General features: G+C 44.9%; 1 protein-coding gene across 2 annotated transcripts; it reads left to right on the forward strand.

Annotated features, from left to right (window-relative positions):
• The first annotated feature begins 5,221 nt into the window (after positions 1 to 5,221).
• SUCLG1 (succinate-CoA ligase GDP/ADP-forming subunit alpha) lies at positions 5,222 to 23,569 on the forward strand. 2 transcript variants are annotated; one of them, XM_035103083.3, is made up of 9 exons: positions 5,222 to 5,315; positions 9,537 to 9,640; positions 12,049 to 12,165; positions 12,363 to 12,575; positions 15,039 to 15,096; positions 16,431 to 16,514; positions 18,492 to 18,643; positions 22,123 to 22,311; positions 23,154 to 23,569. In XM_035103083.3, the coding sequence occupies exons 1-9, from the start codon at positions 5,255 to 5,257 to the stop codon at positions 23,178 to 23,180; spliced, it is 1,005 nt and encodes a 334-aa protein (XP_034958974.1). In that variant the 5' UTR covers positions 5,222 to 5,254; the 3' UTR covers positions 23,181 to 23,569. The 2 variants fall into 2 exon arrangements, with proteins under 2 accessions (XP_034958974.1, XP_088516788.1); XM_088660662.1 differs by lacking the exons at positions 18,492 to 18,643; positions 22,123 to 22,311; positions 23,154 to 23,569 and adding an exon at positions 17,927 to 18,206 and having other exon boundaries at positions 16,431 to 16,542.
• The last annotated feature ends 384 nt before the right edge of the window (positions 23,570 to 23,953 follow it).

Below are 23,953 nucleotides of genomic sequence, written 5' to 3' on the forward strand. Positions count from 1 at the left end.
TGCTGGATCTCAGTGTCCAGGCTGAATGATGGGGGTGGAGACGCTCCTTCAGGTATACAGGACATTTCCCGCTCAGCCAAAACCCCCACAAACAAAGCCAGGGAACAGATGCTCTAGAGAAATCTGAGCACCCTCCTTATAATTAAATTCCAGGGTGTTTTTTGGGTTGTTTTTTGGGGGGCATGCCAGTTGCGCTAATATAAAGGTAAAGGGTAAAGTGACCCCTGGCCATTAGGTCCAGTCGCGGACGACTCTGGCGTTGCGGTGCTCATCTTGCTTTATTGGCCGAGGGAGCTGGCGTACAGTTGTGGCCAGCATGACTAAGCTGCTTCTGGCAAAACCAGAGCAGCGCACAGAAATGCCGTTTACCTTCCCAGGAGGAGAGACTGAGCAACGGGAGCTCACCCCGTCGCGGGGATTCAAACCGCCGACCTTCTATCGGCAAGCCCTAGGCTCTGTGGTTTAACCCACAGCGCCACCCGCTAAGATAGAAATCACCTTATTTATGCCCTGGCTGCAGACCAGCTCTCAAAGGAGGCAGAGTTCTTCAGGAACTGCATCTTACAGGATGGGATAGTCCTGATTCCTGGTTTGTCCCAAGTGGGTCTGTAGATGTTGGAACTCAGATCTCTTCCACTGGGGGGGTTGCTTGTGCCTTGATGATTGGTCCACACAGGCTTCTTAGGGGGGGTCAAGAGAACTGGAGACCCCATTGCCTCAAAGGAGGCAATGACTTCTGAAGGTGGCACCAGCCCTTTATCTAGCCAGGAATAGGGATGTGAAGGTATGTGGGTTGGTAAACAGCTTCTTTCCCTATTTTTCTTCCAGGTTTCTCCATCTCTAGCTAGGAGATATAACATGGAAGGAGAGGCTACAGTCAATGACCGCCTAACTGACTCTCTTGCTGCTTGGACTTGCTGAGAAAAGTTTGATGCTTGACCTCTAAGGCAAGGACACTATCCATGGTCCTGAAACTGTAACGTGATCTCCCCCCCCCCCAAATAATCTTGGGAACTGTAGTTTAAAGGTATGAAGAATTGTTAGGGCAGAATTTCTCAAACTTGGGTCCCCAGCCGTTATTGGACTACAATTCCCATCCTTCTTGACCACTGGTCCTGCTAGCTAGAGATGATGGGAGTTGTAGTCCAACAACACCTGGGGACCCTAGTTTGAGAAACACTGATTTAAGGGGTAGCCAGTACCTCTCAATAACATTTTTTGCTATCACATTCTCCTTTATAACATTTATTTAGTACATTTAGATCCCACCTTTCCTTCAATGAGCTCAAGATGGTATACATGGCTTTCCTCCTCCCTATTTTATCCTCACAACAACCCAGTGAGGTAGGTTAGGCTGAGAGACCGTGGCTGGCCCAAGGTCTCCCAGTCAGCTTCATGGCCGAGTGGGGATTTGAACTCCAGTCTTAACCCAACACTCTAACCACTACATTGTTCTTGTTTATTATTTATTTTTCCCCTGACAGGGACTCAAGGTGGCTTACAGATAAAAATAAGAACAGCTGTGGGGGGCATCATCAAACAACAATTAAACATTGATAGAATTAAAACGAACTAACTAACTAGATAGATAGATAGATAGATAGATAGATTTGTGGTGCCAGAGTTTGTTGGAGCAAGTCACCCATAATTCTTCGATTCTGTGAAGTTAAAATTAATCAATATTTGACTAAACTGCCCCCGCAGCAAATCTTTTAAGTTTCCATATTGCATAAATCTTGCATCCCTTATAATTGCATCACCGATCTTGTTTTATTCTGGAATCACTACTGGGAATAAACATAATTAAAGGAGGTGGAAGGGTTATGCCCACATCCCTCCTCGAGAGCCCCCTTGGCTTCAGAAGATTTTGCACACTGCATGACTTTCTTCATCTTTGTGAAACAGACGGGAAAGGGGCAAAGTCTAGCCTGCCTTTCAAGGCCTTTGGTTTATTTCTCGGTCTCTTTGAGTTTATAGCCTTTGAAGACAGTGTTTACCTACAGCCCAGCAGCAATTCTTGGAGTGCATTTTTGTTTTCTTAAGTGTTTTACAGCCCCAGGCACCTTCCAAGGACAAACACTCCCTGGGGTTATCCACATCTGAGGCTAAAGTATGTTAAGATGATAAGAAGGGCACCATTGCATTAGGCCAAAGGCCCACCCAACCCAGCATACTATTCTCACAGCAGCTAACCAGATTCCTATAGGAATCCCACTAGCAGGACCTGCGAGCAAAAGCCCGCTCCCCTGTTGCAGTTTGCAGCAACTGGTATTCAGAAAAAATTGCTGTCTCCGACTATGAATTGATCCACTCCTCTTTTAAAGTCCACCATCCAGGTTGGTGGCCATCATTGCCTCTTGTGGGAATGAGTTCAAAAGTTTGAATATGTGCTGTGTGAAGAAGTACGTTCCTTTGTCTGTTCTGAATTTTCCAACATTCGGCTTCATTTAACGTCCACGAGGCTCCCAAGTGCATTTCCGAGCACAATTCAAAGTATTGGTGCTGACCTTTAAAGCCCTAAACCAGGCACCCCCAAACTTCGGCCCTCCAGATGTTTTGGACTACAATTCCCATCTTCCCCGACCACTGGTCCTGTTAGCTAGGGATCATAAGAGTTGTAGGCCAAAACATCTGGAGGGCTGCAGTTTGGGGATGCCTGCCCTAAACGATCTCAGCCCAGTATACCTGAAGGAGCGTCTCCACCCCCATCATTCAGCCCAGATGCTGAGGTCCAGCGCTGAGGACCTTCTGGTGGTTCCCTCACTGGGAGAGGTGAGGTTACAGGGAACCAGGCAGAGGGCCTTCTCAGTAGTGGTGCCTGCCCTGTGGAACACCCTCCCATCAGATGTCAAAGAAATAAACAACTATCTCACATTTAGAAGATATCTGAAGGCAGCCGTGTTTAGGGAAGTTTTTAATGACTGATGTTTCATTGTGCTTTTAATATTCCGTTGGGAGCCGCCCAGAGTGGCTGGAAAAACCTAGCCAGATGGGCAGGGTATAAATAATAAATTTTTATTATTATTATTATTATTATTATTATTATTATTATTATTATTATTATTACTATAAGAGAGGGAGAAAAATGTCTCTCTCCCCACTTACCACACATAATTTTATACATGTCTGCTGTGCCCCACAGCACTCTAAAAAGACCCAAATGCTACCCTTTTCGGTTGCCCTTTTCAAAAAACAAACAAACAAAAAAAAAAACCCAGCTCTAAAATACCCTTTTTGAAGTCCTTGAAGTTTTATTAACTTGTTTTTATTTCATAAAAATTATATGCTGCTTCTTTGTAGGGGGGACTTCAAAGCTGTTTACAAATAATATAAAACAGAATTATCACTAAAATATTACAACCATAATTTCAAAAAACCACAAATAAATTTAAAACCACAATAAAATGGACAAAAACAAATTGATACTCATATCAACTTTCTAAACATCTGGGTAGGCTTGTCTAAGTAAGATCGTTTTCTTTTTTTTTAAAATACATTTTATTCCAATTTTCCAAATTCAACAAATTAACAAAACCAATCTTTTATACAAAATCTTATATTCACATCTTTTACCTTGCTCCGCCGAGCTATGACTTCCCCCCCTCCCTTCATGCGGGTTTCTTGTTAATTCCTTTTTTTTGCAGTTCCTTTTTAAACATATTGGTCAATTCGTAAGGTTTATTTTAATCCTGCGAGAGTTTTTAATGATCTACAGTTTTTCTCCATATAGTCCACGTATTTACTCCAGTCCTTTTGAAACCTTGTCTCCCCCTGGTCACGAATCTTGCATGTCAATCTAGCAAGTTCAGCATAGTCCATCATTTTTATCTGCCACTCCACAATTGTAGGTAATTCCTGTAATTTCCATTTTTGGGCTAACAAAGTCCTAGCCGCGGTTGTTGCATACATAAACAGTGTTTGATCTTCTTTTCTAATCTCTCCTCCTATTATTCCTAACAAAAATGCTTCTGGTTTTTTTGGAATGGTATATCTAAACATCTTTTTCAATTCATTATATAAACTTTCCCAAAATCTTTTAACTTTTTCGCATGTCCACCACATATGATAAAATTCACCATCTTTCTCTTTACATTTCCAGCAACTTTTATCACTCATTCTATACATTTTAGCTAACTTAACTGGAGTTAAATACCATCTGTACATCATCTTATATACATTTTCTTTCAAGGCAGTACATGCTGTAAATCTTAAAGTTTGATTCCATAGTTTCAACCACGCATCATATTCAATATTATGCCCCATAAGTAAGATCGTTTTCAGCGGACACCGAAAAGAATAAAGTGATATCAATAGGCAGGGAGCTCCAAAGTGTGGATGCTGCCACATTAAGTGACCGAGTTCTTACAGATTGTTATGGGAAATATGTAGTGTGGATGTTTTGTCCCTGTCCTGACTCTACCGCCAATAAGATTATTAATTATTATTATTATTATAGCATATTAAGGAAATCCCTAATAAATGCAAAAAAAAAAAATTCTGCTCAGAGGCAAATTCTATTATGGTTCATTGGACTTAGATCACTGGGTCTGGGACTTACAGCCATGCACCACACTCACCTGCACGCTTACTCAGGAGTAAACCTAAACGGATACAATGGGACTTAACTTCGGATAATCATGTATGGGATTTTCTGGCAGCAAGCAATGCCTGCAAACCTACTTGGGAGTAAACCTCATTTGAACGCACTGGGATTTCCGAGGAAGCCTGCATATGCGTAGACGTAGAATGCAGAGGCTGAGCTATGAAATTTTGTATTTAATTACCAGCTGAGCAATAAGCCTCCCTTAAGGGCGCAGCGACCAACCCAACTATCATTGAGTGCAACGGGGCTTCCCATATATGCCTTTCACCGCGAGAACTACAACCCCCACAACTCCTTGCGCCAGCACGGAAAGCTTCGGGAGGCCGGGGTCCTTCCACTCCCATGGCTTTCTCAGAGCGGCTGCCCATGGTCTCGCCTGATTCCCTTTGCCCTTCGCGTCCTCTCCGAAACAGCCTCCAGCCCGGAAAACCTTGCCCCGAAATAAGGAAATCCCGCCCGTACCGTGACAGGCCGCTTACCCACCTCTACTCTTTTTATCTATATTTAACTTCTCTTGTCAGGCGCTTGCGTGGTGCGCCTACAGAAGCCCCGCTGACGCCTGCGCGCCTGGTGGCGATGTCGTGACAGGAAGGGGCCGGCCTTGCAAGGCCCCCCCTTGTCATTGGCAGCCAGGGCGAAGGCGCCGGGGAGATGTCTTGCTGCGGGAGCGGCGCCGTGGGCGCACGAGGCCTCGGCCGCCTCCTCCTGCTCCGTGAGTGAGGGGCGGCCGGCGGGGGCGGGGCCAACGGGAGGGGGGGTCCTTCCTTCGTCACGTGACGCTGAACTTAACCCCCCCCTCCCCAAATAACCCTTAACTCTGCCATTTTCGGGGTGGAGTTCCCCCTCTCTCCCCCACTTCCCCCTTTCCGTTCTGAAATGGAATTAAAAGGAAGCTATTGCACGTTCGGGGGAATTCGCAACCAGAGAGCTGTCCTTGGCCACAAATAAAACATGTAGGGCTGCATATGAATTCAATAAATGCTAATAATGATAATGTGGGTTTTTTTTGGGGGGGGAGGCAGAACCTCAGTTAGTTAAGTATTTTTTTTATGGATTTACTTGATTTAATGGGTGGCAGCTGCCTCCCCCCTTGGCTACACCCATGTCTGCATATCAGAGCCACAGCTCAGGACCGCAATACCTCAAGGACCGCCTCTTTCCATTTGAACCTACCCGGACCCTGAGATCATCCTTTGTGTGCCTCCTCCTCGAGAGGTCCGGAGGGTGGCAACACGAGAACAGGGCCTTTTCTGCAGTGGCTCCCCATCTGTGGAATGCTCTCCCCAGGGAAGTTTGCCTGGCACCTTCGCTGTACATCTTTTAAACTAGGCCTTTAGGTGATATGATTGACATCCTATGCCCTTTTTAAAACGTGGCTCTTTTGGTGTGTGTGTGTGTGTGTGTGTGTGTGTGTGTGATTGGGTTACTGTTTTTATTTTGATTTTATATATTGTGATCTTTTCTGTGAACCACCCTGAGACCTCCGGGTATAGGGCAGTACAGTGGTAACTCGGGTTACAGACGTTTCAGGTTACAGACTCCGCTAACCCGGGAGTAGTACCTTGGGTTAAGAACTTTGCTTCAGGATGCGAACAGAAACCGTGCGGCGGCAGCGGGAGGCCCCATTAGCAAAAGTGGTACCTCAGGTTAAGAACAGTTTCAGGTTAAGAATGGACCTCCAGAATGAATTTAGTTCTTAGCCTGAGGTACCACTGTATATAAATTCAATAATCAATCAATCATAAATTCAATCAATCAATCAGCAAGCTATGGGGTGTGTGTGGTAGCCAGGGTTTTTTGCCCCAGAGGGGGCGTCCTTGAGGCTCCCAGCCTCTGCGTGTATGCAAATACAAATAATCATAATCATAATAAAACATGGGGTATTTGTGCCAAACTGAGTCTTTGACCTGGGTGGATTAAAGCCTAGTTATGTGTGTTTATACTTCAGCTGGTGCAGAAGTTCAGCCATTTGGACGCTCACTGGGGAAAGATGGTTTGAGCATCTTGCACCCATCCTGGTCCGACTAGCACTGGCTTTCACTTGGTTTCCGGGGCCAATTCAAAGCGCTGGTCTAGACCATACGAACTGACCCTCTAATCATCCTCAGAGGTCTTTCTTTGTGTGCCTCTTCCGCAGGAGGTCTGGAGGGTGGTGACATGAAAAGGCAACCTTTTCTGTGGTCCCTCCCCTTTTGTGGAAGGCTCTCCCCAGGGAGGCTCGCCTGGTGCCATCATGACATTTAGGTGCTATCAATCTCAAGAAAACACTAGTTTCTGGCTTGGGCTAAGGCTAGGCTAATTTTGCCCGGGAAGTTTAGTTCCAGCGGTGTAGCTAGGCATGAGCCCCAGATCATTTTTTTTGCTTGACACCAGATCGTGGCCTCCTCCCTACCTTGTAAGAATTACTGTTATTAAACCCTTTTGCTTTCATAGTCGCTGGGCATGCTGCAAAGCATAGCGCTGTTGATGGTACCTTCCATCTTAGGTTGATCTGAGCCCTAAATTTTTATCTGTAGATTTAAAAAAAGTAATTAGGAAGATAGAAAGCTGCCTTATATCGTGTCATACCCTTGATCCATCTACCTTAGTGGAAGAGGCTCTCGGGGGTTTCAGAAGGGGCTTTCCAAGTCCAAAGATGCTGCAGAGAGGGGGGTGGGGGTTGAACCTGCAACCTTTGCCATGCAAAACATGTGCTCGACCCATGAGTTGCAGCCCTTTGCTGTAACACAGCTGGTTAGCTTCAGATGTATGCAAGCAGGTGTTTGTGACATGCTTGTACTGCAAAATCTTCCACTCCCCCTGGGTGGTTTTGTTTGTTGCCTGGGCACTCATTGGTGCAGATCTTAATTCCCCAGACCACACACTCGGTGCTACCTCGGAATTAAAAATACAGTACAGTAGTTAGACACTTTGCTGCTCCTTGAGATGTATTCCCCCTCTTTCATTAAACAACAACAACAACAACAGTAACAAAAAAACCCAGGTAAAATAAAAACCACAGGCCATGTGAGGCTTGGTGCATAGTTGAATGCTTACTGGAGGAAAGGCACCTCATCTCAACCATAATTGCTTTATGGCTTTATAGCTATAGCTTAACAATGAGAAAACCAAGAGTACACATTTGCAGTGGAACAATATAATGAAAGTTGAGTGGCGCCTTTCATTAGGTGCTGTTCACGTTTGCCTGGATGAAGAGTGTAGAATTCTAACAAAGATTTTGCATGTTTCCTTGTTCTCTCTCTCCCCCACCCCCACCCCGACTTCTTTTTTTGGAGTTTAATGAGACACCATCAGTTTTTCTCTTTTGATTGCATCCTTTGCTGTCCCTGTATGAGCAGAATGGACTTTTGCTTGTGAAATGGGACCTCACCCCCCCTTTTCTCCTCCTGCATGTACACAGAATCTGCTCAGGGGGGGATTTGGCGACCCTCTGGAGCAGATTTGAGGGGTGCACGGGGTTGAGGGTGGTGCAGAAGCGAGGATGATAAAATTCCATTGGCCAAGGGAACATTCACTCATGCAGCATTGGATTCCACCCAGTTTATATGCATCTATCTAGTTTGAAAACATGTGTTTTTACTGAGTTCTTAGTAAACAGCAGTGACTTGTGGTTGCAGCCAAAAAAAAACCCTCTCCCCCCCCCCCCGGTCTCATGGCATGTGCAGGGGTTGAATACTGCAAACATGTCTCTGCTTAAACTAGCACAATGAACAATGCTGGTATATAGCAATTGCTACAGTAATTAGTTTTGTGAGTCTCAGAACTTGTTTGGTGACGTTAATTTTTCAGGATGATGAGTGTATAGCGCCCACACATTCTGGAGTTCATTGGGACTAGAATACTTGGATTTAAGTCCATTGATTAAGTTGTGCCATCTTAAAACTAAAACATTTCAGCTTTATTAGATTGTTGATCAGCCTAATTGGAGCTAATTGGAGCTTCAAGGGCTCTGAGCCATCCCTAACTGCTTTTTGAATGACAGGTACTCGCACTTGTGCAAAAGGAAGCACATGATTTTGAATGCCGGCCCTTACACATTTTAGATTTCATTCTCTTGCTGTTGAAAATCCACATTTGACAAAAGTGGGCGGGGAGGAAGAAGCATGTGACTTGATGTGATAGAACACAAATCATAAATTATCATTGGGGCCTGAATGAAGTTTATGATTTCTTCCTTATACTGCAAATGTTAGGGTCCAGTTAAAATGTGATTGCTAGAACTTATCCTCTAAGGTTTCAAGAACAAGGCAGAACTATTTGCAAAAGGACTTTGAAGCAGCACACAGCAGGATTTAAAGCAGGCATCCCCAAACTTCGCCCCTCCAGATGTTTTGGACTACAATTCTCATCATCCCTGACCACTGGTCCTCTTAGCTAGGGATCATGGGAGTTGTAGGCCAAAACATCTGGAGGGCCGCAGTTTGGGGATGCCTGATTTAACGTCTCCACTCATCAGCTGATAAGCGGAGACTTCAGTCCTGCTCCCTGCCATGATCTCAGCAGGATTCAATCCCACGCTGATGAGCATGGGTCAAATGCTGCTGCTTTTGCTGCACATGTCAATTCCATGTGGGGAACTGACACAATCAGCCAATGCAGAATTGAACCTCAACCATCAGCTGATGTCACCCATCCTTCAGAGTGATGTCAGCTAATTGGCAGGTGGACATGGTTTTGGGAAAATAGCATCACGCTCTGAAAGTTACTTACCCCTGATGTAGGTAATTGCTTTTGAAAGCTCCTATTTCAATAAAGTTGTTTGAATTTCTATTAAAGGTGTAATGATCTTTTTTTCTTTTTAAAAAGCAGACTAACATAGCTGTCCTGTAATTTGTCAAAAAAGTATGGTAAAGTTTAATTTTCTGAGTTGTGCATTTATCCTGCATTCACTAAATAAGGTGATCGAGCTTTTTCCTGTATTTTTTTCCCCTAGTGCAGAAAAATGGGGTACGGCATTGTTCCTATTTGGCCACACGAAAGAATCTCTACATCACTAAAGACACAAAGGTCATTTGTCAGGGTTTTACTGGCAAACAGGTACGTGTTTGGCTCATACTGTTGAAGAGTGGTTTTCAAACTGGGTTTGAGGAGCCCAGGGGTTTCTTCGGTGAACTTTGCAATGGCCCATCAGCAAGATTTGGGGTGGCAGACCAGCTTCTTTGAAGGACAGCTTGCTGCTGCTGTTCGTCTTCCCCTGTAATACACAGCTGGGATGAAGTTTCTGGTATACAGTGGAACCTGTACTTACGAATTTAATCCGTTCCGAATGCACATTCGTATGTAGAAACATTCGTAAGTAGAAACGATGTTTCCCATAGGAATGCATTGGGAATGGATTAATTCATTCCAGGGCCTAAAAAAAGGCACTTTAAAGGCCAGCGGGAGGCCGCCACCAGCGGCTGTGAGGGGCCCGATCTGGCCCTATGGCCGGATTGGCAGCTGGGGGGGGGGGCGGTGGGAGGCCGACGGCTGTGGCAGCGAGGGACTGGTCGGCAGCTGGGGGGCGGAGGGAGGCCGGCAGCTGCAGCGACGAGAGCCCGATCCGGCCCTCTGGCTGGATCGGGAGCTGGGGAGGCAGCGGGAGGCTGATGGCTGTGGCGGGGAAGGCCTGATCGGCAGCTGGGGGGGCGGCAGGAGGCCGGACGGCTGTGGCAGCGAGGGTCCGATCCGGCCGGAGGCTGATCAGCGAGGTGCTGGGAGCCGGCAGTGAGGTGCCAGCAGCGATCCAGCGGGAGACTGGCTGAGCGACGGCTGTGGTGGCGAGGGCCCGATTTGGCCTTCAGATGCCGAAGAAATTCGTGAGCACGCCCCTATTTTTTTTTATTCGTAAGTCGATTTTTTTGTATGTAGAGTCATTCGTAAGTAGAGGTTCCACTGTATTCTAGGACATGTTCCCAGCTTATACAGAGCACTGGCTACAAATGGCATATTGTGGCATATTGTGAATGTGCAGTTGTGCTGGCTGCTAAAGAGGAGATCTCAGTCACTTTGCCCCTCCCCAGACCTCCAAGGTTTGACTTCATGAGTTCTCTGAATCCAGGATTGTGGTTAAGGTCTCTCCTGAATCACAATCGGTAGCCGATGTTTGTTCGATGGTTTCAGGTCTTGTTTAAGGAGTAGACACCTTAACCACGATCCCAGGTTCAGAAGATGTGCTAAGTCAATCCTTGATGTCCCACACTGACCCATACACCCCCCTGCCAGCCTGGCGTCAAAATTGGGTGGTGCAACACCTCCTCTCACCTACTCAGAAGAAGGAGAGGCGTTCGGCAGAGCCTGTGGAGGAGCAAAAAGACTGCAAGCTCTTCTCTAGGAGCCAGCATAGTTGTGCAGTCACAGTGAGTCTTACTGTGATATATGAACCATACCAGTGCTGCTCTATAGGTCTAACCACTTACCTGAACTCACTAAGAACTGGGCATGGAAGACGTTTGGGGGCACCAGGTCTTCTGATACACACATGGATTTGTTGTTAGGAATGCTAATGTTTGTGCGGATCCCTGGAGGTAGAATAACATGAACATCATAAGAGGCCTGCTGGGTTACAGCAAAGGACCGCAACAGGTGCTCTTGAGATCTTCCGAGTGTGAAGGCAACATCGGTGTGTTTTTGCCCAATGTGGGGCTCAAACCCACGGCCCTAATACTAAGAGTTTCCTGCTCTACTGACTGAGCTAGTGGATTTTAGTCCAACTAATAGTAGAGCCCAAGGTCATGGAAGGTTAGTTTTATGTTGTATATGTGTTGTAATTAGAACTGGTTGACAGATCTAGTTCTGAAACTATCGTTCAAGTTGTAAACATCAGTACAAACTAGCGTACAGTTTGTATCTGCCTATACTGCAAATGGTGTCTTCTATTTATAGCTTCTCATGCCACACTTAATGTTTGGAATGCTGATCCATCATGGGTCACAGAAATGAAGCTGTGCCTTAGTTCTAGAAAGCAGTAGGACATATTCCTTTTTCGTTCACGTGTGTATTTTTCTACGTCTGACTTTTCTGTTTTTAAGAAAGCAGCAGAATTAACCTTGGGAGTATTTGGTTTAATGCAGGAATGGTGAGCTTGTGGTTCTGCAGGTCTCATTAGACTTCCATTAGTCCAACCCAGCATAATGGTCAGAAGTCATGGAATTGTAGTCGAAAAACATCTGGTGATCTCTGTTTGGACTGTTCCACTTAATATTGTAGGTTTGAGATGGCACGTTTGCATGCTTCCCAGGCTTGATAAAAATAACCAAGCATTTATTCCTCTGCACTTAGAAATCTAGCACCTCATGCTAGCAGAGTATGCTTGATTTTTTTTAAAAAAAAATTGGATCATGGTTACTGGCTCTCATGCAGCTCCCATTTCTTTCACTGGCCTTGTGCAGGAGAAGTCTAGCTTTGCATCACTTTTGTTCTCCTATCTTAACCTAGTTTTTGTTATGTTTGCATTTCTCTTGCAGGGTACCTTTCACAGTCAACAAGCGTTGGAATATGGCACCAATCTAGTAGGAGGGATTTCTCCTGGCAAAGGGGGCAAAACGCACTTGGGGCTTCCGGTCTTTGACTCCGTGAGGGAGGTAATAATATATTACTATAGAAGAACTGATCCCACATCCTGGTTACATCCAGACTAGATTATCTAAATGTCTCGCTAAATATCCATGCAGTAGAAAGCTAATTTCTGCTTCTGGTGATGAGAATATGCTTTTGGCATGCCAAACCATTTGAAAGATCGATGATTTCTTCTTCTTTTTTTAATGTAATTGTATCTTAGGCTAAAGAGAAAACGGGTGCTTCTGCCTCTGCAATATATGTGCCCCCGCCATTTGCCGCCGTCGCCATCAATGAAGCCATTGACGCAGAAATCCCCCTCGTTGTGTGCATTACAGAAGGTATTCCCCAGCAGGACATGGTGCGTGTCAAACACAGATTGCTTCGTCAGGACAAGACTCGGCTCGTTGGCCCAAATTGCCCAGGAGTGATCAACGTAAGGGCTCAAGCAAAGTTAAAACTAGTAGATATGCTTTATGTAGCCAAGATCTTCTTAAGAGAGTAGAAGCCTATATATTTTGGCTAAAGGCAAGCGTGCCGCTTGATTAACATTCTTGTCTGTCCTGGAGGGACCACCCTGGTGAGCTGCAGTTTTCTCCCAATGTTGCTTGACTCCAGTTCCCAGCTTCCCTGACCATTTTTATATATCAAATTAATTTTTCTGTTTTACAATTTAGAATACTCATTTGAACACCCTTAAAATATCATGACTTCCCTTCTTCTCTTTCCATGGTTCATTTTGCATATCATAAATCCCTGCATATTTTACATAAACTAAACCATTCAGTATTCCATGTATTACATCCATCAAAACTTATTTACACTGTTGAATTTATCTTAATGCTGCCAACGACTTAAAGCAGGGGTCCCCAGACTTTCTGCGCGGCGGGCCGGTGCCCGCCGCGCCGACCGCGCAGTGGGCCGGAGGGCAGGGGAGTGCGCGCGCAGCGGGCCGGAGGGCGGGGGAGTGCGCGCCCGTGCGCATGCGCACACGCACACGGGCGGGAAAAAATCGCCAAAAATCGCTTGTGCGCATGCGTATGGGCCTCCCCCGACCCGGAAGTGCACCAGAAATGACCTCTTCCGGGTCGGGAGAGGCCCATACGCATGCGCACAAAGGATTTTCGGCGATTTTTTGCCGATTTTTTAGATCGTCGCTGCGCCGCGCGCCGTGAGAGCGGGCGGCGGCAGCGGGCGGCGGGAGTCGTCGCGGGCCGGATTGGAAGGCCGATTGGGCCGCATCCGGCCCGGGGGCCGTAGTTTGGGGACCCCTGACTTAAAGTGTACACAATTCCCCCCCATATTTTCAATAAGCATTTTCCAATCTTCTCTAAACGTATGTTCTTCTTGTTCTCTAATTCTGTGTTAAGTCTGCAAGCTGCACATATTCCATCAGCTTAAGTTGCCATTCTTGTTTAGTTGAGACCTCGCTTGTTTTCCATTTCAGGGACTAACGAGACATGGGCCGCAGTAGTGGCATACCCAGCTTCCCTGACCATTTTCCACACTGGCTGGACACTGATGGGATGTGTAGTCCAACAGCACTGAGAGGGCCACAGGTTTCCCATCTCTGATCCCGCTAATGCAGCCGTCTTAGATTTGTAAACTCATGTTCAAAACCCCACTTGTCACTATCCCTTAGCCCAGGCAGTATTACAGCGTTGCTGTGAGATCAAAGCGGAATGTGTTTTTATATTCTGTTGTAAGCCACCCAGAATGGCTGGGGTAACACAATCAGATGGGCAGGGTACGTGGAAAACGAGCGAGGTCCCAACTAAAGAAGAATGGCAATTTAAGCCAACAGCTTGCAGATTTAACATACAGTGGTACCTCGAGTTACAAACGCTTCAGGTTACAAATGCTTCAGGTTACAAACTCTGCTAACCCGGAAGTAGTGCCTCGGGTTGCGAACTTTGCCCCAGGATGAGAACGGAAATTGCGTGCCAGTGGCGTGGCGGCAGCGGGAGGCCCCATTAGTGAAAGTGCGCCTCAGGTTAAGAACGGTTTCGGGTTAAGAACGGACCTCTGGAGCGAATTAAGTTCGTAACCCAAGCTACCACTGTATAGAATTAGAGAACAAGAAGAACATACGTTTAGAGAAGATTGGAAAATGTTTATTGAATATTGGGGGGGGGAGGAATTGTGCACACCTGAAAAGGTTGGTAGCATTAAGATAAATTCAACAGTGTAAATAAAGTTTGATGGATGTATTAATGGAATATTGAATGGATTAGTTTTTGTAAAATGTGCAGGAATCTATGATATGCAAAACGAACCATGGAAGGAGAGGAAAGGAAGTCACTGATATTTTGAGGATGTTAAAATGAGTATTTTTAGTAGTATTAATATTAATACTAATAATTATTAAAAACCAACCTTTTCCAAAGTTCGTTTTGGGGACCCCTGGACCTTAATAGCGAGAAGATCAGCTTTCTCTCACAGTGCCTTGCATGCCGCAGCTGGTCTTCCTGGAGCCATGGGGACAGTGCGCTCTGTTCATGCAAGGCATAGCTAACACCCCATAAACATTGACTGCATACCCTCTTCCATCAGCATCTGGAGGGCACCAGGTTGGCTACCTCTGCCCTGGAACATGCCCCACAATTCTGTGCAAAGTACAGAGGACTTGCAGCAAGTTCAGAGATTGCTTTGGGCAGGCTAGACCAGTGTTTCCCAACCTTGTGCCTCCAGCTGTTTTCGGACTACAATTCCCATCATTCCTGACCACTGGTCTTGCTAGCTAGGGATGATGGGAGTTGTAGTCCCAAAACATCTGGAGGCACAAGGTTGGGAAACACTGGGCTAGACACACTGGGAAGGAGTCTTATAGAGGAAGGTTGCGATGGTGACTTCAAATAAGTGTATGAAATGACATTGATCACGTTTGTTTGGTTTTTAGCCTGGAGAATGTAAAATTGGTATCATGCCTGGCCACATTCACAAGAAAGGAAGAATTGGTAAGACCTCAAAGATTTTTCTGATGTGATTTTGAAAAGTAACAACAACAATTATAATAACAAAAACCTGCAGTTGTATTCACTCTAATACAATAGAGCGTGCATTTGGCTTAAAACCCTAGCCTTCAAGATATTAGTCAATGTTGATGATGTCTTCAATTTCATGAGAGGTGTATTTTTAAACCTGTTGTGAGCCTTGGAGACTTTTGAGTAACAACCAGCTAACAAGTTTAAATAATAATAATAATGAAAATAAGAATGACACAATGCTGAATGGATTGGATTGGACATATCCACCTTCTTTTGATTTGGCAGGTCCTGTGGAGGAACTATCACAGAGGCAGGTTTGAAGCAGCAGAGCCTGCTTCAGGGACAAATTCAAACAAAACACGTGTGCCACCTTACCATATTAGCTAGGGCCAAGTGCTTCCATGCAGAACCCAAAGTCTTTGGAGGGGGAAATAGGAATGGCAGCCTTATGAGTAAGGCCCAGCTGAGTCCAGTCTTGAAACACCCAACCAAGTCTGCCCTTAGTCTGCAGCCTGTGTTAAGTGCTAACCCATGCCATCATGACATACATGCTTCAAAAGAGAGATAACCCCCAGGTTGACTTGAGTGCTCCCTCCCCAACCAAAGAGTGGCTTTTAGATTCCTCAAGTGGTGATGCACTGTTATTTTCGCACATGCAGAAAAGGCAGGCACTTCATATAAAAACCATGTGCTGCATGGGTGAGCATTATTTCAAAACTCAGGGCGGGTGCCACTACCGAGAAGGCCCTCTGCCTGGTTCCCTGTAGCTTTGCTTCTCGCAGTAAGGGAACCGCCAGAAGGCCATTGGCGCTGAGCAATGGGGTGGAGACGCTCCTTCAGGTATATAGGACTGAGGCTGTTTAGGGCTTTAAAGGTCAGCACCAACACTTTGAATTGTGCTCGGAAACGTACTGTTTCAAACAGTGGTTGATAACACAACGGACTTTGCTGCACACTCTACACTTTTGAATAAGTACACTCCAGACCCACGGGAAATCTTTGCGAAGGTGCTGTTGGTGTGGGTTTGTTTCAATGGGGCTGATACATCAGGGGCTGCTGGTATAATGCTCCTGTGTTGCTCTTCCGTTGCATTGTGTGGCTCAGGAATCTAGTGGAACTTAACTTACATGACCTTCAACTTAAGACAAGGACACTTTTTGGAATGTTACGTGCTGATCATGAAATTAGAACTTACAAGGTCCAAAGGTCAGCTTGTTCCATAAGTTGCTTTATAAAAATTTGTATAGCTATGTCTATCTATAAATCTTTTTTTTGTTTTGTTTTCTCCTTTCCTCACCCTTCAGGTATTGTGTCGAGATCTGGCACTCTGACGTACGAAGCTGTTCATCAGACAACTCAAGTTGGACTGGGACAATCCATCTGTGTTGGTGGGTTTGAGAGAGGCTCAGTCAGTGTGTAAGAAAATACAGTACATACGATTGTAGAAACCAGTTAAGAGATGCTGACTCCCATCCCACTTTGGATTAAATGCATGTTTTGCAGTAGTGCTAAACCAAAATTTCCTCCCTTGGCAGCCAGCGAACAGGGTAAGGAGACACAACTGGGAAGGGGCAGTCTGATGCCTGGGGTGGCAAGTAGGTGGACTATATGGACGAGAGTTCAATTTTGCAAGTGAGAGTGAAAGACCAGTTTCTCTTAGAAGAGAGGGGATGAGGGAATCCCCACTCTTTTATCCTATACTGTATCTGTTTTGGCATCCCTTTGCTTCCACTCTGGTTGAATTCTAGCGGGGCTTTCAGATTTAGGAAGTTCAGGCCGTAGTTTGCACGTGTCTCCCAAACTGGTATTATTTGCAAATGAAAAGAAAGAGTTGCCTTCGCAAATTCATTTTCTAATTTACATTTGACATGTTGATTGAAAAGAGGCAGAAAAGGAAGCAGGAATTCTCTCTCACTTAACTTACAAAATTCTGGCAGTTTACCTCTGGAACTGTTAACTGACATTTTGAGTTTTGCCCTGGTAAATGTGCCCAGCACAAGAGAATTTCAACACCAGGGTGAGAATCTAGAACAGGCATCCCCAAACTGCGGCCGTCCAGATGTTTTGGCCTACAACTCCCATGATCCCTAGCTAACAGGACCAGTGGTCGGGGAAGATGGGAATTGTAGTCCAAAACATCTGGAGGGCCGAAGTTTGGGGATGTTTGATCTAGAAGAAGAGGATTCTGTAAGTTCCCAAAAGTGTTTTTGGTTTTTTTTAACTGCTACAAATGAAGGTGGTGACTTAAGCCAAGTCTTAGAAACTGCATTCCTGCTTCAGAGTTGTCGCCTACTGAAGGATTGCCATGGTAGCCGTACACTTTGGGTACGAATTCCTGTGCTAAAAGAGGATATTCATAAATATGATTCGTGCTAAATATGTAATGTAAAGGAAAGGAATGATGCTTCAATCTTCTTTTAACTTAATCTGAGGGCTGTATTTTTCACAATTTTTGCTGGAAACAGATTGTGAATTTACGTCATTTTGGTAATTCTGCATTTACCGTAATATATGGATATATGGGGTTATGCCCAACTAACTTCTATGCAAAGTTGACCATTCAAAATTAATTGACCAAAGCAAATAATGTACCTTAATTTCAGTGGGTCTACTCAGAGTATGAGTAAAATTGGCTACCATACAAAATGTTTGCCTTGGCTCTTTTGGTTGGTGCTTGCAGCCATATTTTCCAACCTGTGGGACGGCATCCAACAAAGTAGTTGCACTTGCGCAAGGTTTTCCATTTTCACAATGGAACTTTCCCTCTCCTCTCCCTGGGCACCTTCTTCACCTTCCCTAGATCTGCTTCCAAGGGTAACCCCTGGAACAGGGGATGGGAACCGAGTGGGAAGGGAAGGGAAGTTCCTATACAGAGGCAAAGATCCTTGCTCTGGCAGGACTACTTCATTGGAGAATGCTCTGAATCACAAGGTACAAGTCAACTTAAAATCTCTGGATGTAAAGGTTGTGGTTTAGCCCTGTGGAGGGGTAGAGATTTACATGTAAAAGGCCCCAGATTCAATCCCCGAGATCCCTTCTTAAAAATTTGTAGGTCATTGGGTTAAGAATGACTTCTCTTGAGACCCTATTAACATAGATGGTTTCAAGGCAGCTGCTTATATTTTATAACTAACTTTTTATTAGCCATATACCAACTTTTTGTTGTCCTTTTCTGAAACCAGAAATATTGGTAGGGGCAGAACTGAGCAACCCAATTGCCAGCTATTTAATAGCTGAAATGGAGCTCCAAGACTGAAAGCGGGCAACTCAAGTTGGTGATCCTGAAAGTTCTGCAGCCCCTCTTAGTGGAATTGGTCTCTGGAAGAAATGTGCTGCTCTTAATGGGACTCTTTGAAACCTTTCAGGGATTGGAGGAGACCCATTCAATGGAACAAATTTTATTGACTGTCTGGACGTTTTCCTGAAGGATCCACACACCGAAGGAATTATACTGATAGGCGAGATTGGTGGAAACGCAGAAGAAGATGCCGCTGACTTCCTTAGGGAAAACAATTCTGTAAGCTTATACGTTTCGAGAGAGCATCTCCTGTGCACATTCTGCTTATTGAGGAAGGAGAAGGGATAACCGTTTTAAAAGTTCACCTGTTTGTATTCCACTCTTTTAAAGTCATTGGGTTGGGTCAAAAGGTCCCCTTGGAAGGACTTTACACCCCTCACTAGAATGTTTCATGAGGAAGATGAAGCTAAATCCCAAAGATGTACTTGTGTGACCTCTTAAGTATAAGAACTGAGCTTGCTTCCAGATGGCATGTATGTTGGAACATTCACCCTGATTCCTTTGCATAAAATTTGCAGAGAGGTTTTGCGATGTCACACTTCGCAGTGCATTTTCCTGTCCCTTTCCTTACTGCCAAAACACCAAAAGCCCAGTCCGAAGTGGGTTTGTTGCACACAAGCACCAAATCAACTATAACTGTGCCACCTGAATTTGCCACTGTGCAGCTGTATCCCACCAACAAAATAGCTGCCATCCGGAAGCATCCCAAATCACTCACATGAAAGTTGTCTATAGCACAATTAAGTACACCAAGCCCAGCAGAGAGATTAATCAATAACCTTTTGAAAGCCTGACATTTGCAGGGTAAAAGCATTAAGTGGTTGTTACATGCGGCTACATATTTGCTAGCTCCTCACCGTTCCCCATTAAACATGATGGAAATAATGATGTAGACTATCTCACCAAATGGAAAGGAAGATTAACCCCATAAATTTAGCCCGTGGGCTCATTTCCTTTTTTAAAAAAATACACATTTTTATTAGTTTTTACATATATTTTCCAAACAGAACGTATCATCTCATCTCGTCTTATACAACATTTTGGCTATTTTAGCCTGAGACTTCCATCAACCACGTCTAATATTTTCAAACCTCATTTCTTAATCTTATATTTCTTATCCTAACTATTACTTTTAATAATCCATAACTTAAAATCCATTCTCATAAATCTTTTCTGCAATATTTCATATAGTTCTCCTTACAAAACTTCTTGTAGTCCTACAAGCATAGTCAGTTGGTTACAATTGTCTTTCAGATAACTCGTATATTTACTCCAGTCTTTCAAGAATTTCTGGTCCGGCTGGTTTTGAATTCTCCCTGTCATCTTACCCAATTTCATCAATTTCATCTGCCATTCCTCTTTTGTCGGTAGTTCTTCCTGCTTCCATTTCTGTCCCAATAATACACTTGTTGCAATTGTCACATATAAAAACAGTTTATCTTGTCTTTTAATGTCAGTGCCTACAATACCAAGCAAAAATGCTTCTGGTTTTCTTAAAATATAAATGTATACTTCAACCTCTTTTTCATCTCATTATAAATCATTTCCCAGAAACCTTTCACTTTCTTACATTCCCACCACAGATGATAAAAAAATGCCTTCCTTTTCTGTCAGGATCGTCTGGTGGTTGCTCACGAGTAACAACACCAAACTCCAACCTGACTTATTTACAGGTTTATTGTGCATATTATGTACAGTGCAGAGCTACAAGTTCATGACCGTCTCAGTCACTACGTAGCAGAATCCGGGAGTGCCTTTTTCCGGTTACGCTCCCAGCAAAATATCTTAGGCACCCCCAGTCTCCTCCTACCCTCTTTGCATTTGACCCCCCCTGCGTAATTGGGGCGACGGAAGTGGCGTCTCCCTCTCTGAGCCCTCCATGCGAAGGTGGTGTGAGGGCTCTGACCTAGCATCCTTGAGCCCCCTCCTTCCCTTGCTGACCACCTCCCTGTCCTCACCACTTGAGGTGTTGCTGCTTTCCTAGCTGAAAGAGATGCTGCTGGAGAGGAGGGGCCGGGGGTCCCTGTATCCCGATCTGCCTTTCACCTCCTCCCGTGGACCCTGTGGGAGCCCGCTGACATTTTCCTTACATTTCCAACATTTGTTGCTTATTTTATACATTTTAGCTAATTTCACTGGTGTAATATACCATCTATACATCATTTTCATTACATTTTCTTGCATGCAGTAAATTTTGTTCCTTCATTCCATAATTTCTCCCAGTCTTTTAGCTGCATATTATAACCAAAGTTCTTTGGCCCCCGTGGGCTCATTTTCAGCGGTACCATTTTGCAGCAAATACTGCAGTTCCCCAAATTGCCTACACAGGGAAATGGGCAATGAGTGAGTGAAATTTGCTCATACAACCAGACTGAGCCCACAAACTTGGGAATGGTTCACAGGATTGAGAGTCGTGTGTGTGGGTTACTTATTTGTGACATACAAGGTGGTATTCAGAAGCTAATTGGCATGACTTAACATATGTGTGGGGACGCGGGTGGCGCCGTGCTCTAAACCACTGAGCCTAGGGCTTGCCGAATGGGAGGTTGGCGGTTCTAATCCCTGCGATGCCGTGAGCTCCCGTTGCTCGGTCCCAGCTCCTGCCAACCTAGCAGTTCGAAAGCATGTCAAAGTGCAAGTAGATAAATAGGTACCGCTCCGGCGGGAAGGTAAACGGTGTTACCTACGCTGCTCTAGTTTTTGCCAGAAGCGGCTTAGTCATGCTGGCCATATGGCCCGGAAAAACTGTCTGCAGACAAACGTTGGCTCCCTCGGCCAGCAAAGCGAGATGAGTGCTGCAACCCCAGAGTCGTTTGCGACTGGACTTAACTGTCAGGGGTCCTTTACCTTTTTTAAAAAACCATATGTGTATTTTAATTTCAGTGGGTCTACATTGAGTAGGACTCAACCCACAGTGTTGCATGAATTGCTTTAGGGGCAGGTTTAAGGCATTCAGAATCCGTGTTTGTCCCATAAGGAAAAAGTAATACCTGACCCAGATGATGATGATGTTTTTTTGTGCACAGTCACATTTTACTTGGAAGTGATTTCCCATGTTTGTGGAATATGTTGCCAGGAGGCTGTGGTCAAGTCCATAGGTGGCCAGAGTTGCATGATTGTTTTTCTGGAAACTCTTGGGCGCATCATATTGAGGTTTCTTGAATAATTGGACCAATCCCAGGAGCTTCTTTAAGGCCACAAAACATGGCTAGATTTGGATTTTGGTTTCTTGAGTCAGCCTTTGCACACCATTCTTCACGCAAAAGCTTTTATGGCCCAACTACTACACATCTACTTCAATTTTACACCTTGGCTTGCAAAACAATTAGCAAACGGCACTAAAGATGAAATTGTAACTGTAATCATTATCCTCTCTCCCCCAGAGTGGGCTTTTTCTTGGTATATCTACTGCAGGAGCTGGCTTCTAAAATCAAAACCACTTAAATATTTCCTTGGTGGCCTATACATGACCTATACAAACTTGATCCTTACGGGAATTTTGTTGCACTCGCTTCCCTCCTTTTCTCTGCCCAGAACTCTCAGGCCGGTTCCTTATCTCTACCCCTAATCCTCAGGCTGCTGTTTCGGCTTGGCTGTCTTTTTCTTGTCCAACTATGCCAATAACTGCTCACTGGGGTCGTTGCAACTCTGCTTTCTCTCTCTCGCCCCTCTATTAAATGATTCCTCTTTTGTCACAGGGTCCAAACGCCAAGCCAGTCGTCTCGTTTATAGCTGGAGTCACTGCGCCTCCAGGCAGAAGGATGGGCCACGCGGGGGCTATCATCGCCGGTGGGAAAGGTGGAGCGAAAGAGAAAATCGCTGCCCTACAGAATGCTGGCGTCATCGTCAGTATGTCTCCCGCTCAGCTGGGCTCTACTATATACAAGGTTAGTTCAGCAGCCATTTAGAAGTTCAAGGAAACAATGCTACTTCTCTGCAACTTGAAGGCAATGGAGCTTGCCAGGATGTTGCCAGAAACATTGGGCACTGTGAAATATGTTCTGCTTCATTCCTATGAATAAGATTTTTGTTGGGTTGGGTTTCTTTCAATACAACAGGTGTGGTAGAAGTATGCAGATTTAGGTTGTTGGATATGAACAAGTGATACTTGGGTTCAGGTTCCCACTTGGCCACTCCAGTTTTCAATGTCGTGATATATCACCATCATCATATACCGATATCTCACCATGTCTGAAATAAGGATGGAGCTGTGCAGAGGCATTGGCTGGCTTCACGGCTTTCCCCGCATCATGATTTTTGCCAGCGCCTGCTCTTGTTAATCGCCGGCCCCTACAGGAGGCAGGAGAGAGCTGAGCCGGCAGAATTAACAGCGGCTCTTGCTCCCTTGCAATGTGGGTTAGGAAAAACAGCGGAAGTCATAGTTGGGACATCGAAGATGGCAGTCAGTTTGCCGAAAGTTGCCACAGACCCTCAGAAGCTGCTCAGAGTCTAAAAGCTGTCAGTTGAGGTCCCTGTAGTGAAGCGACCAGGCCTCTCTGTGACAACAGAGCATGTTCCTAGTGTTCTCCAGATACGTCCTTGCAAGCCCATTGTGACCCTGAGAACAGGCCAGCCAATGTCACCGAGAAGGGCAGAGCAGCCAGAGAGGGCCCAGGTTATGGAAGAGGTTGCAGACATTTAAAGGTGGTAAACTCTGACAGAAAGGTTGCTTTGGCAAATGCTTTTCCCAACTCTTAATGAAACCTTGTCTCCGTCTTTATCCATCAAGGAGTTTGAGAAGAGGAAAATGCTGTGAGAGGAGGAGGAGGAGGGGGATCCGTCCGAACATGCCACTGCAGAAATATCACCTCCCTCTGTGCTGCTCACCTGCTGATTTTTCTTTTCTCGAATATAATTGACAACAGCCTTCTGAATTCAGCTTTAAAGCCATCAGGTTTCATTTCAGTGGCTCCTTTGTCCAGACATAATTGTACATCATAGCAAACGAATAAATCTACCACTATACTTGATTATTTGAAATCCTGGAGCTTGGTAGCTTTTTCTTACAACTTTCCTCAAATCACTTTATTAAAATAAACTATTATCTGGAAGCTTTAAGAATGGATATACTTTAAAGTAAAGTTAAGTAAAGTAAAGAATGGATATACTTTAAATTAAAAAGTAAAGAAATAATTGTTTCTGCTATGGGCTTTTCAGCTTGTATTTTTGATGGACAATTGTCCTTGACATAGAAATTGGTGCCAAATCCTATTGGTCTAGTACAGGCATCCCCAAACTTCGGCCCTCCAGATGTTTTGGACTACAATTCCCATCTTCCCTGACCACTGGTCCTGTTAGCTAGGGATCATGGGAGTTGTAGGCCAAAACATCTGTAGGGCCGCAGTTTGGGGGTGCCTGGTCTAGTACATCAGGCAGAGCTTAGTGGCATGCAAATGAATCATTAAGTTTTGCCGAGTCCGTAGAGTGTTTAGGTCTAGCGCTGGTGGCAATCGCAGATATCTTCAGGAGGGAACTGTAATGTACACAACTTTCAGAAAACCGTGAATTTATTCACCAGCAATGCAGTGG

Source organism: Zootoca vivipara, chromosome Z1, assembly GCF_965207765.1.
Source record: "Zootoca vivipara chromosome Z1, rZooViv2.hap1.1, whole genome shotgun sequence".
Classification (NCBI taxonomy): domain Eukaryota; kingdom Metazoa; phylum Chordata; class Lepidosauria; order Squamata; family Lacertidae; genus Zootoca; species Zootoca vivipara.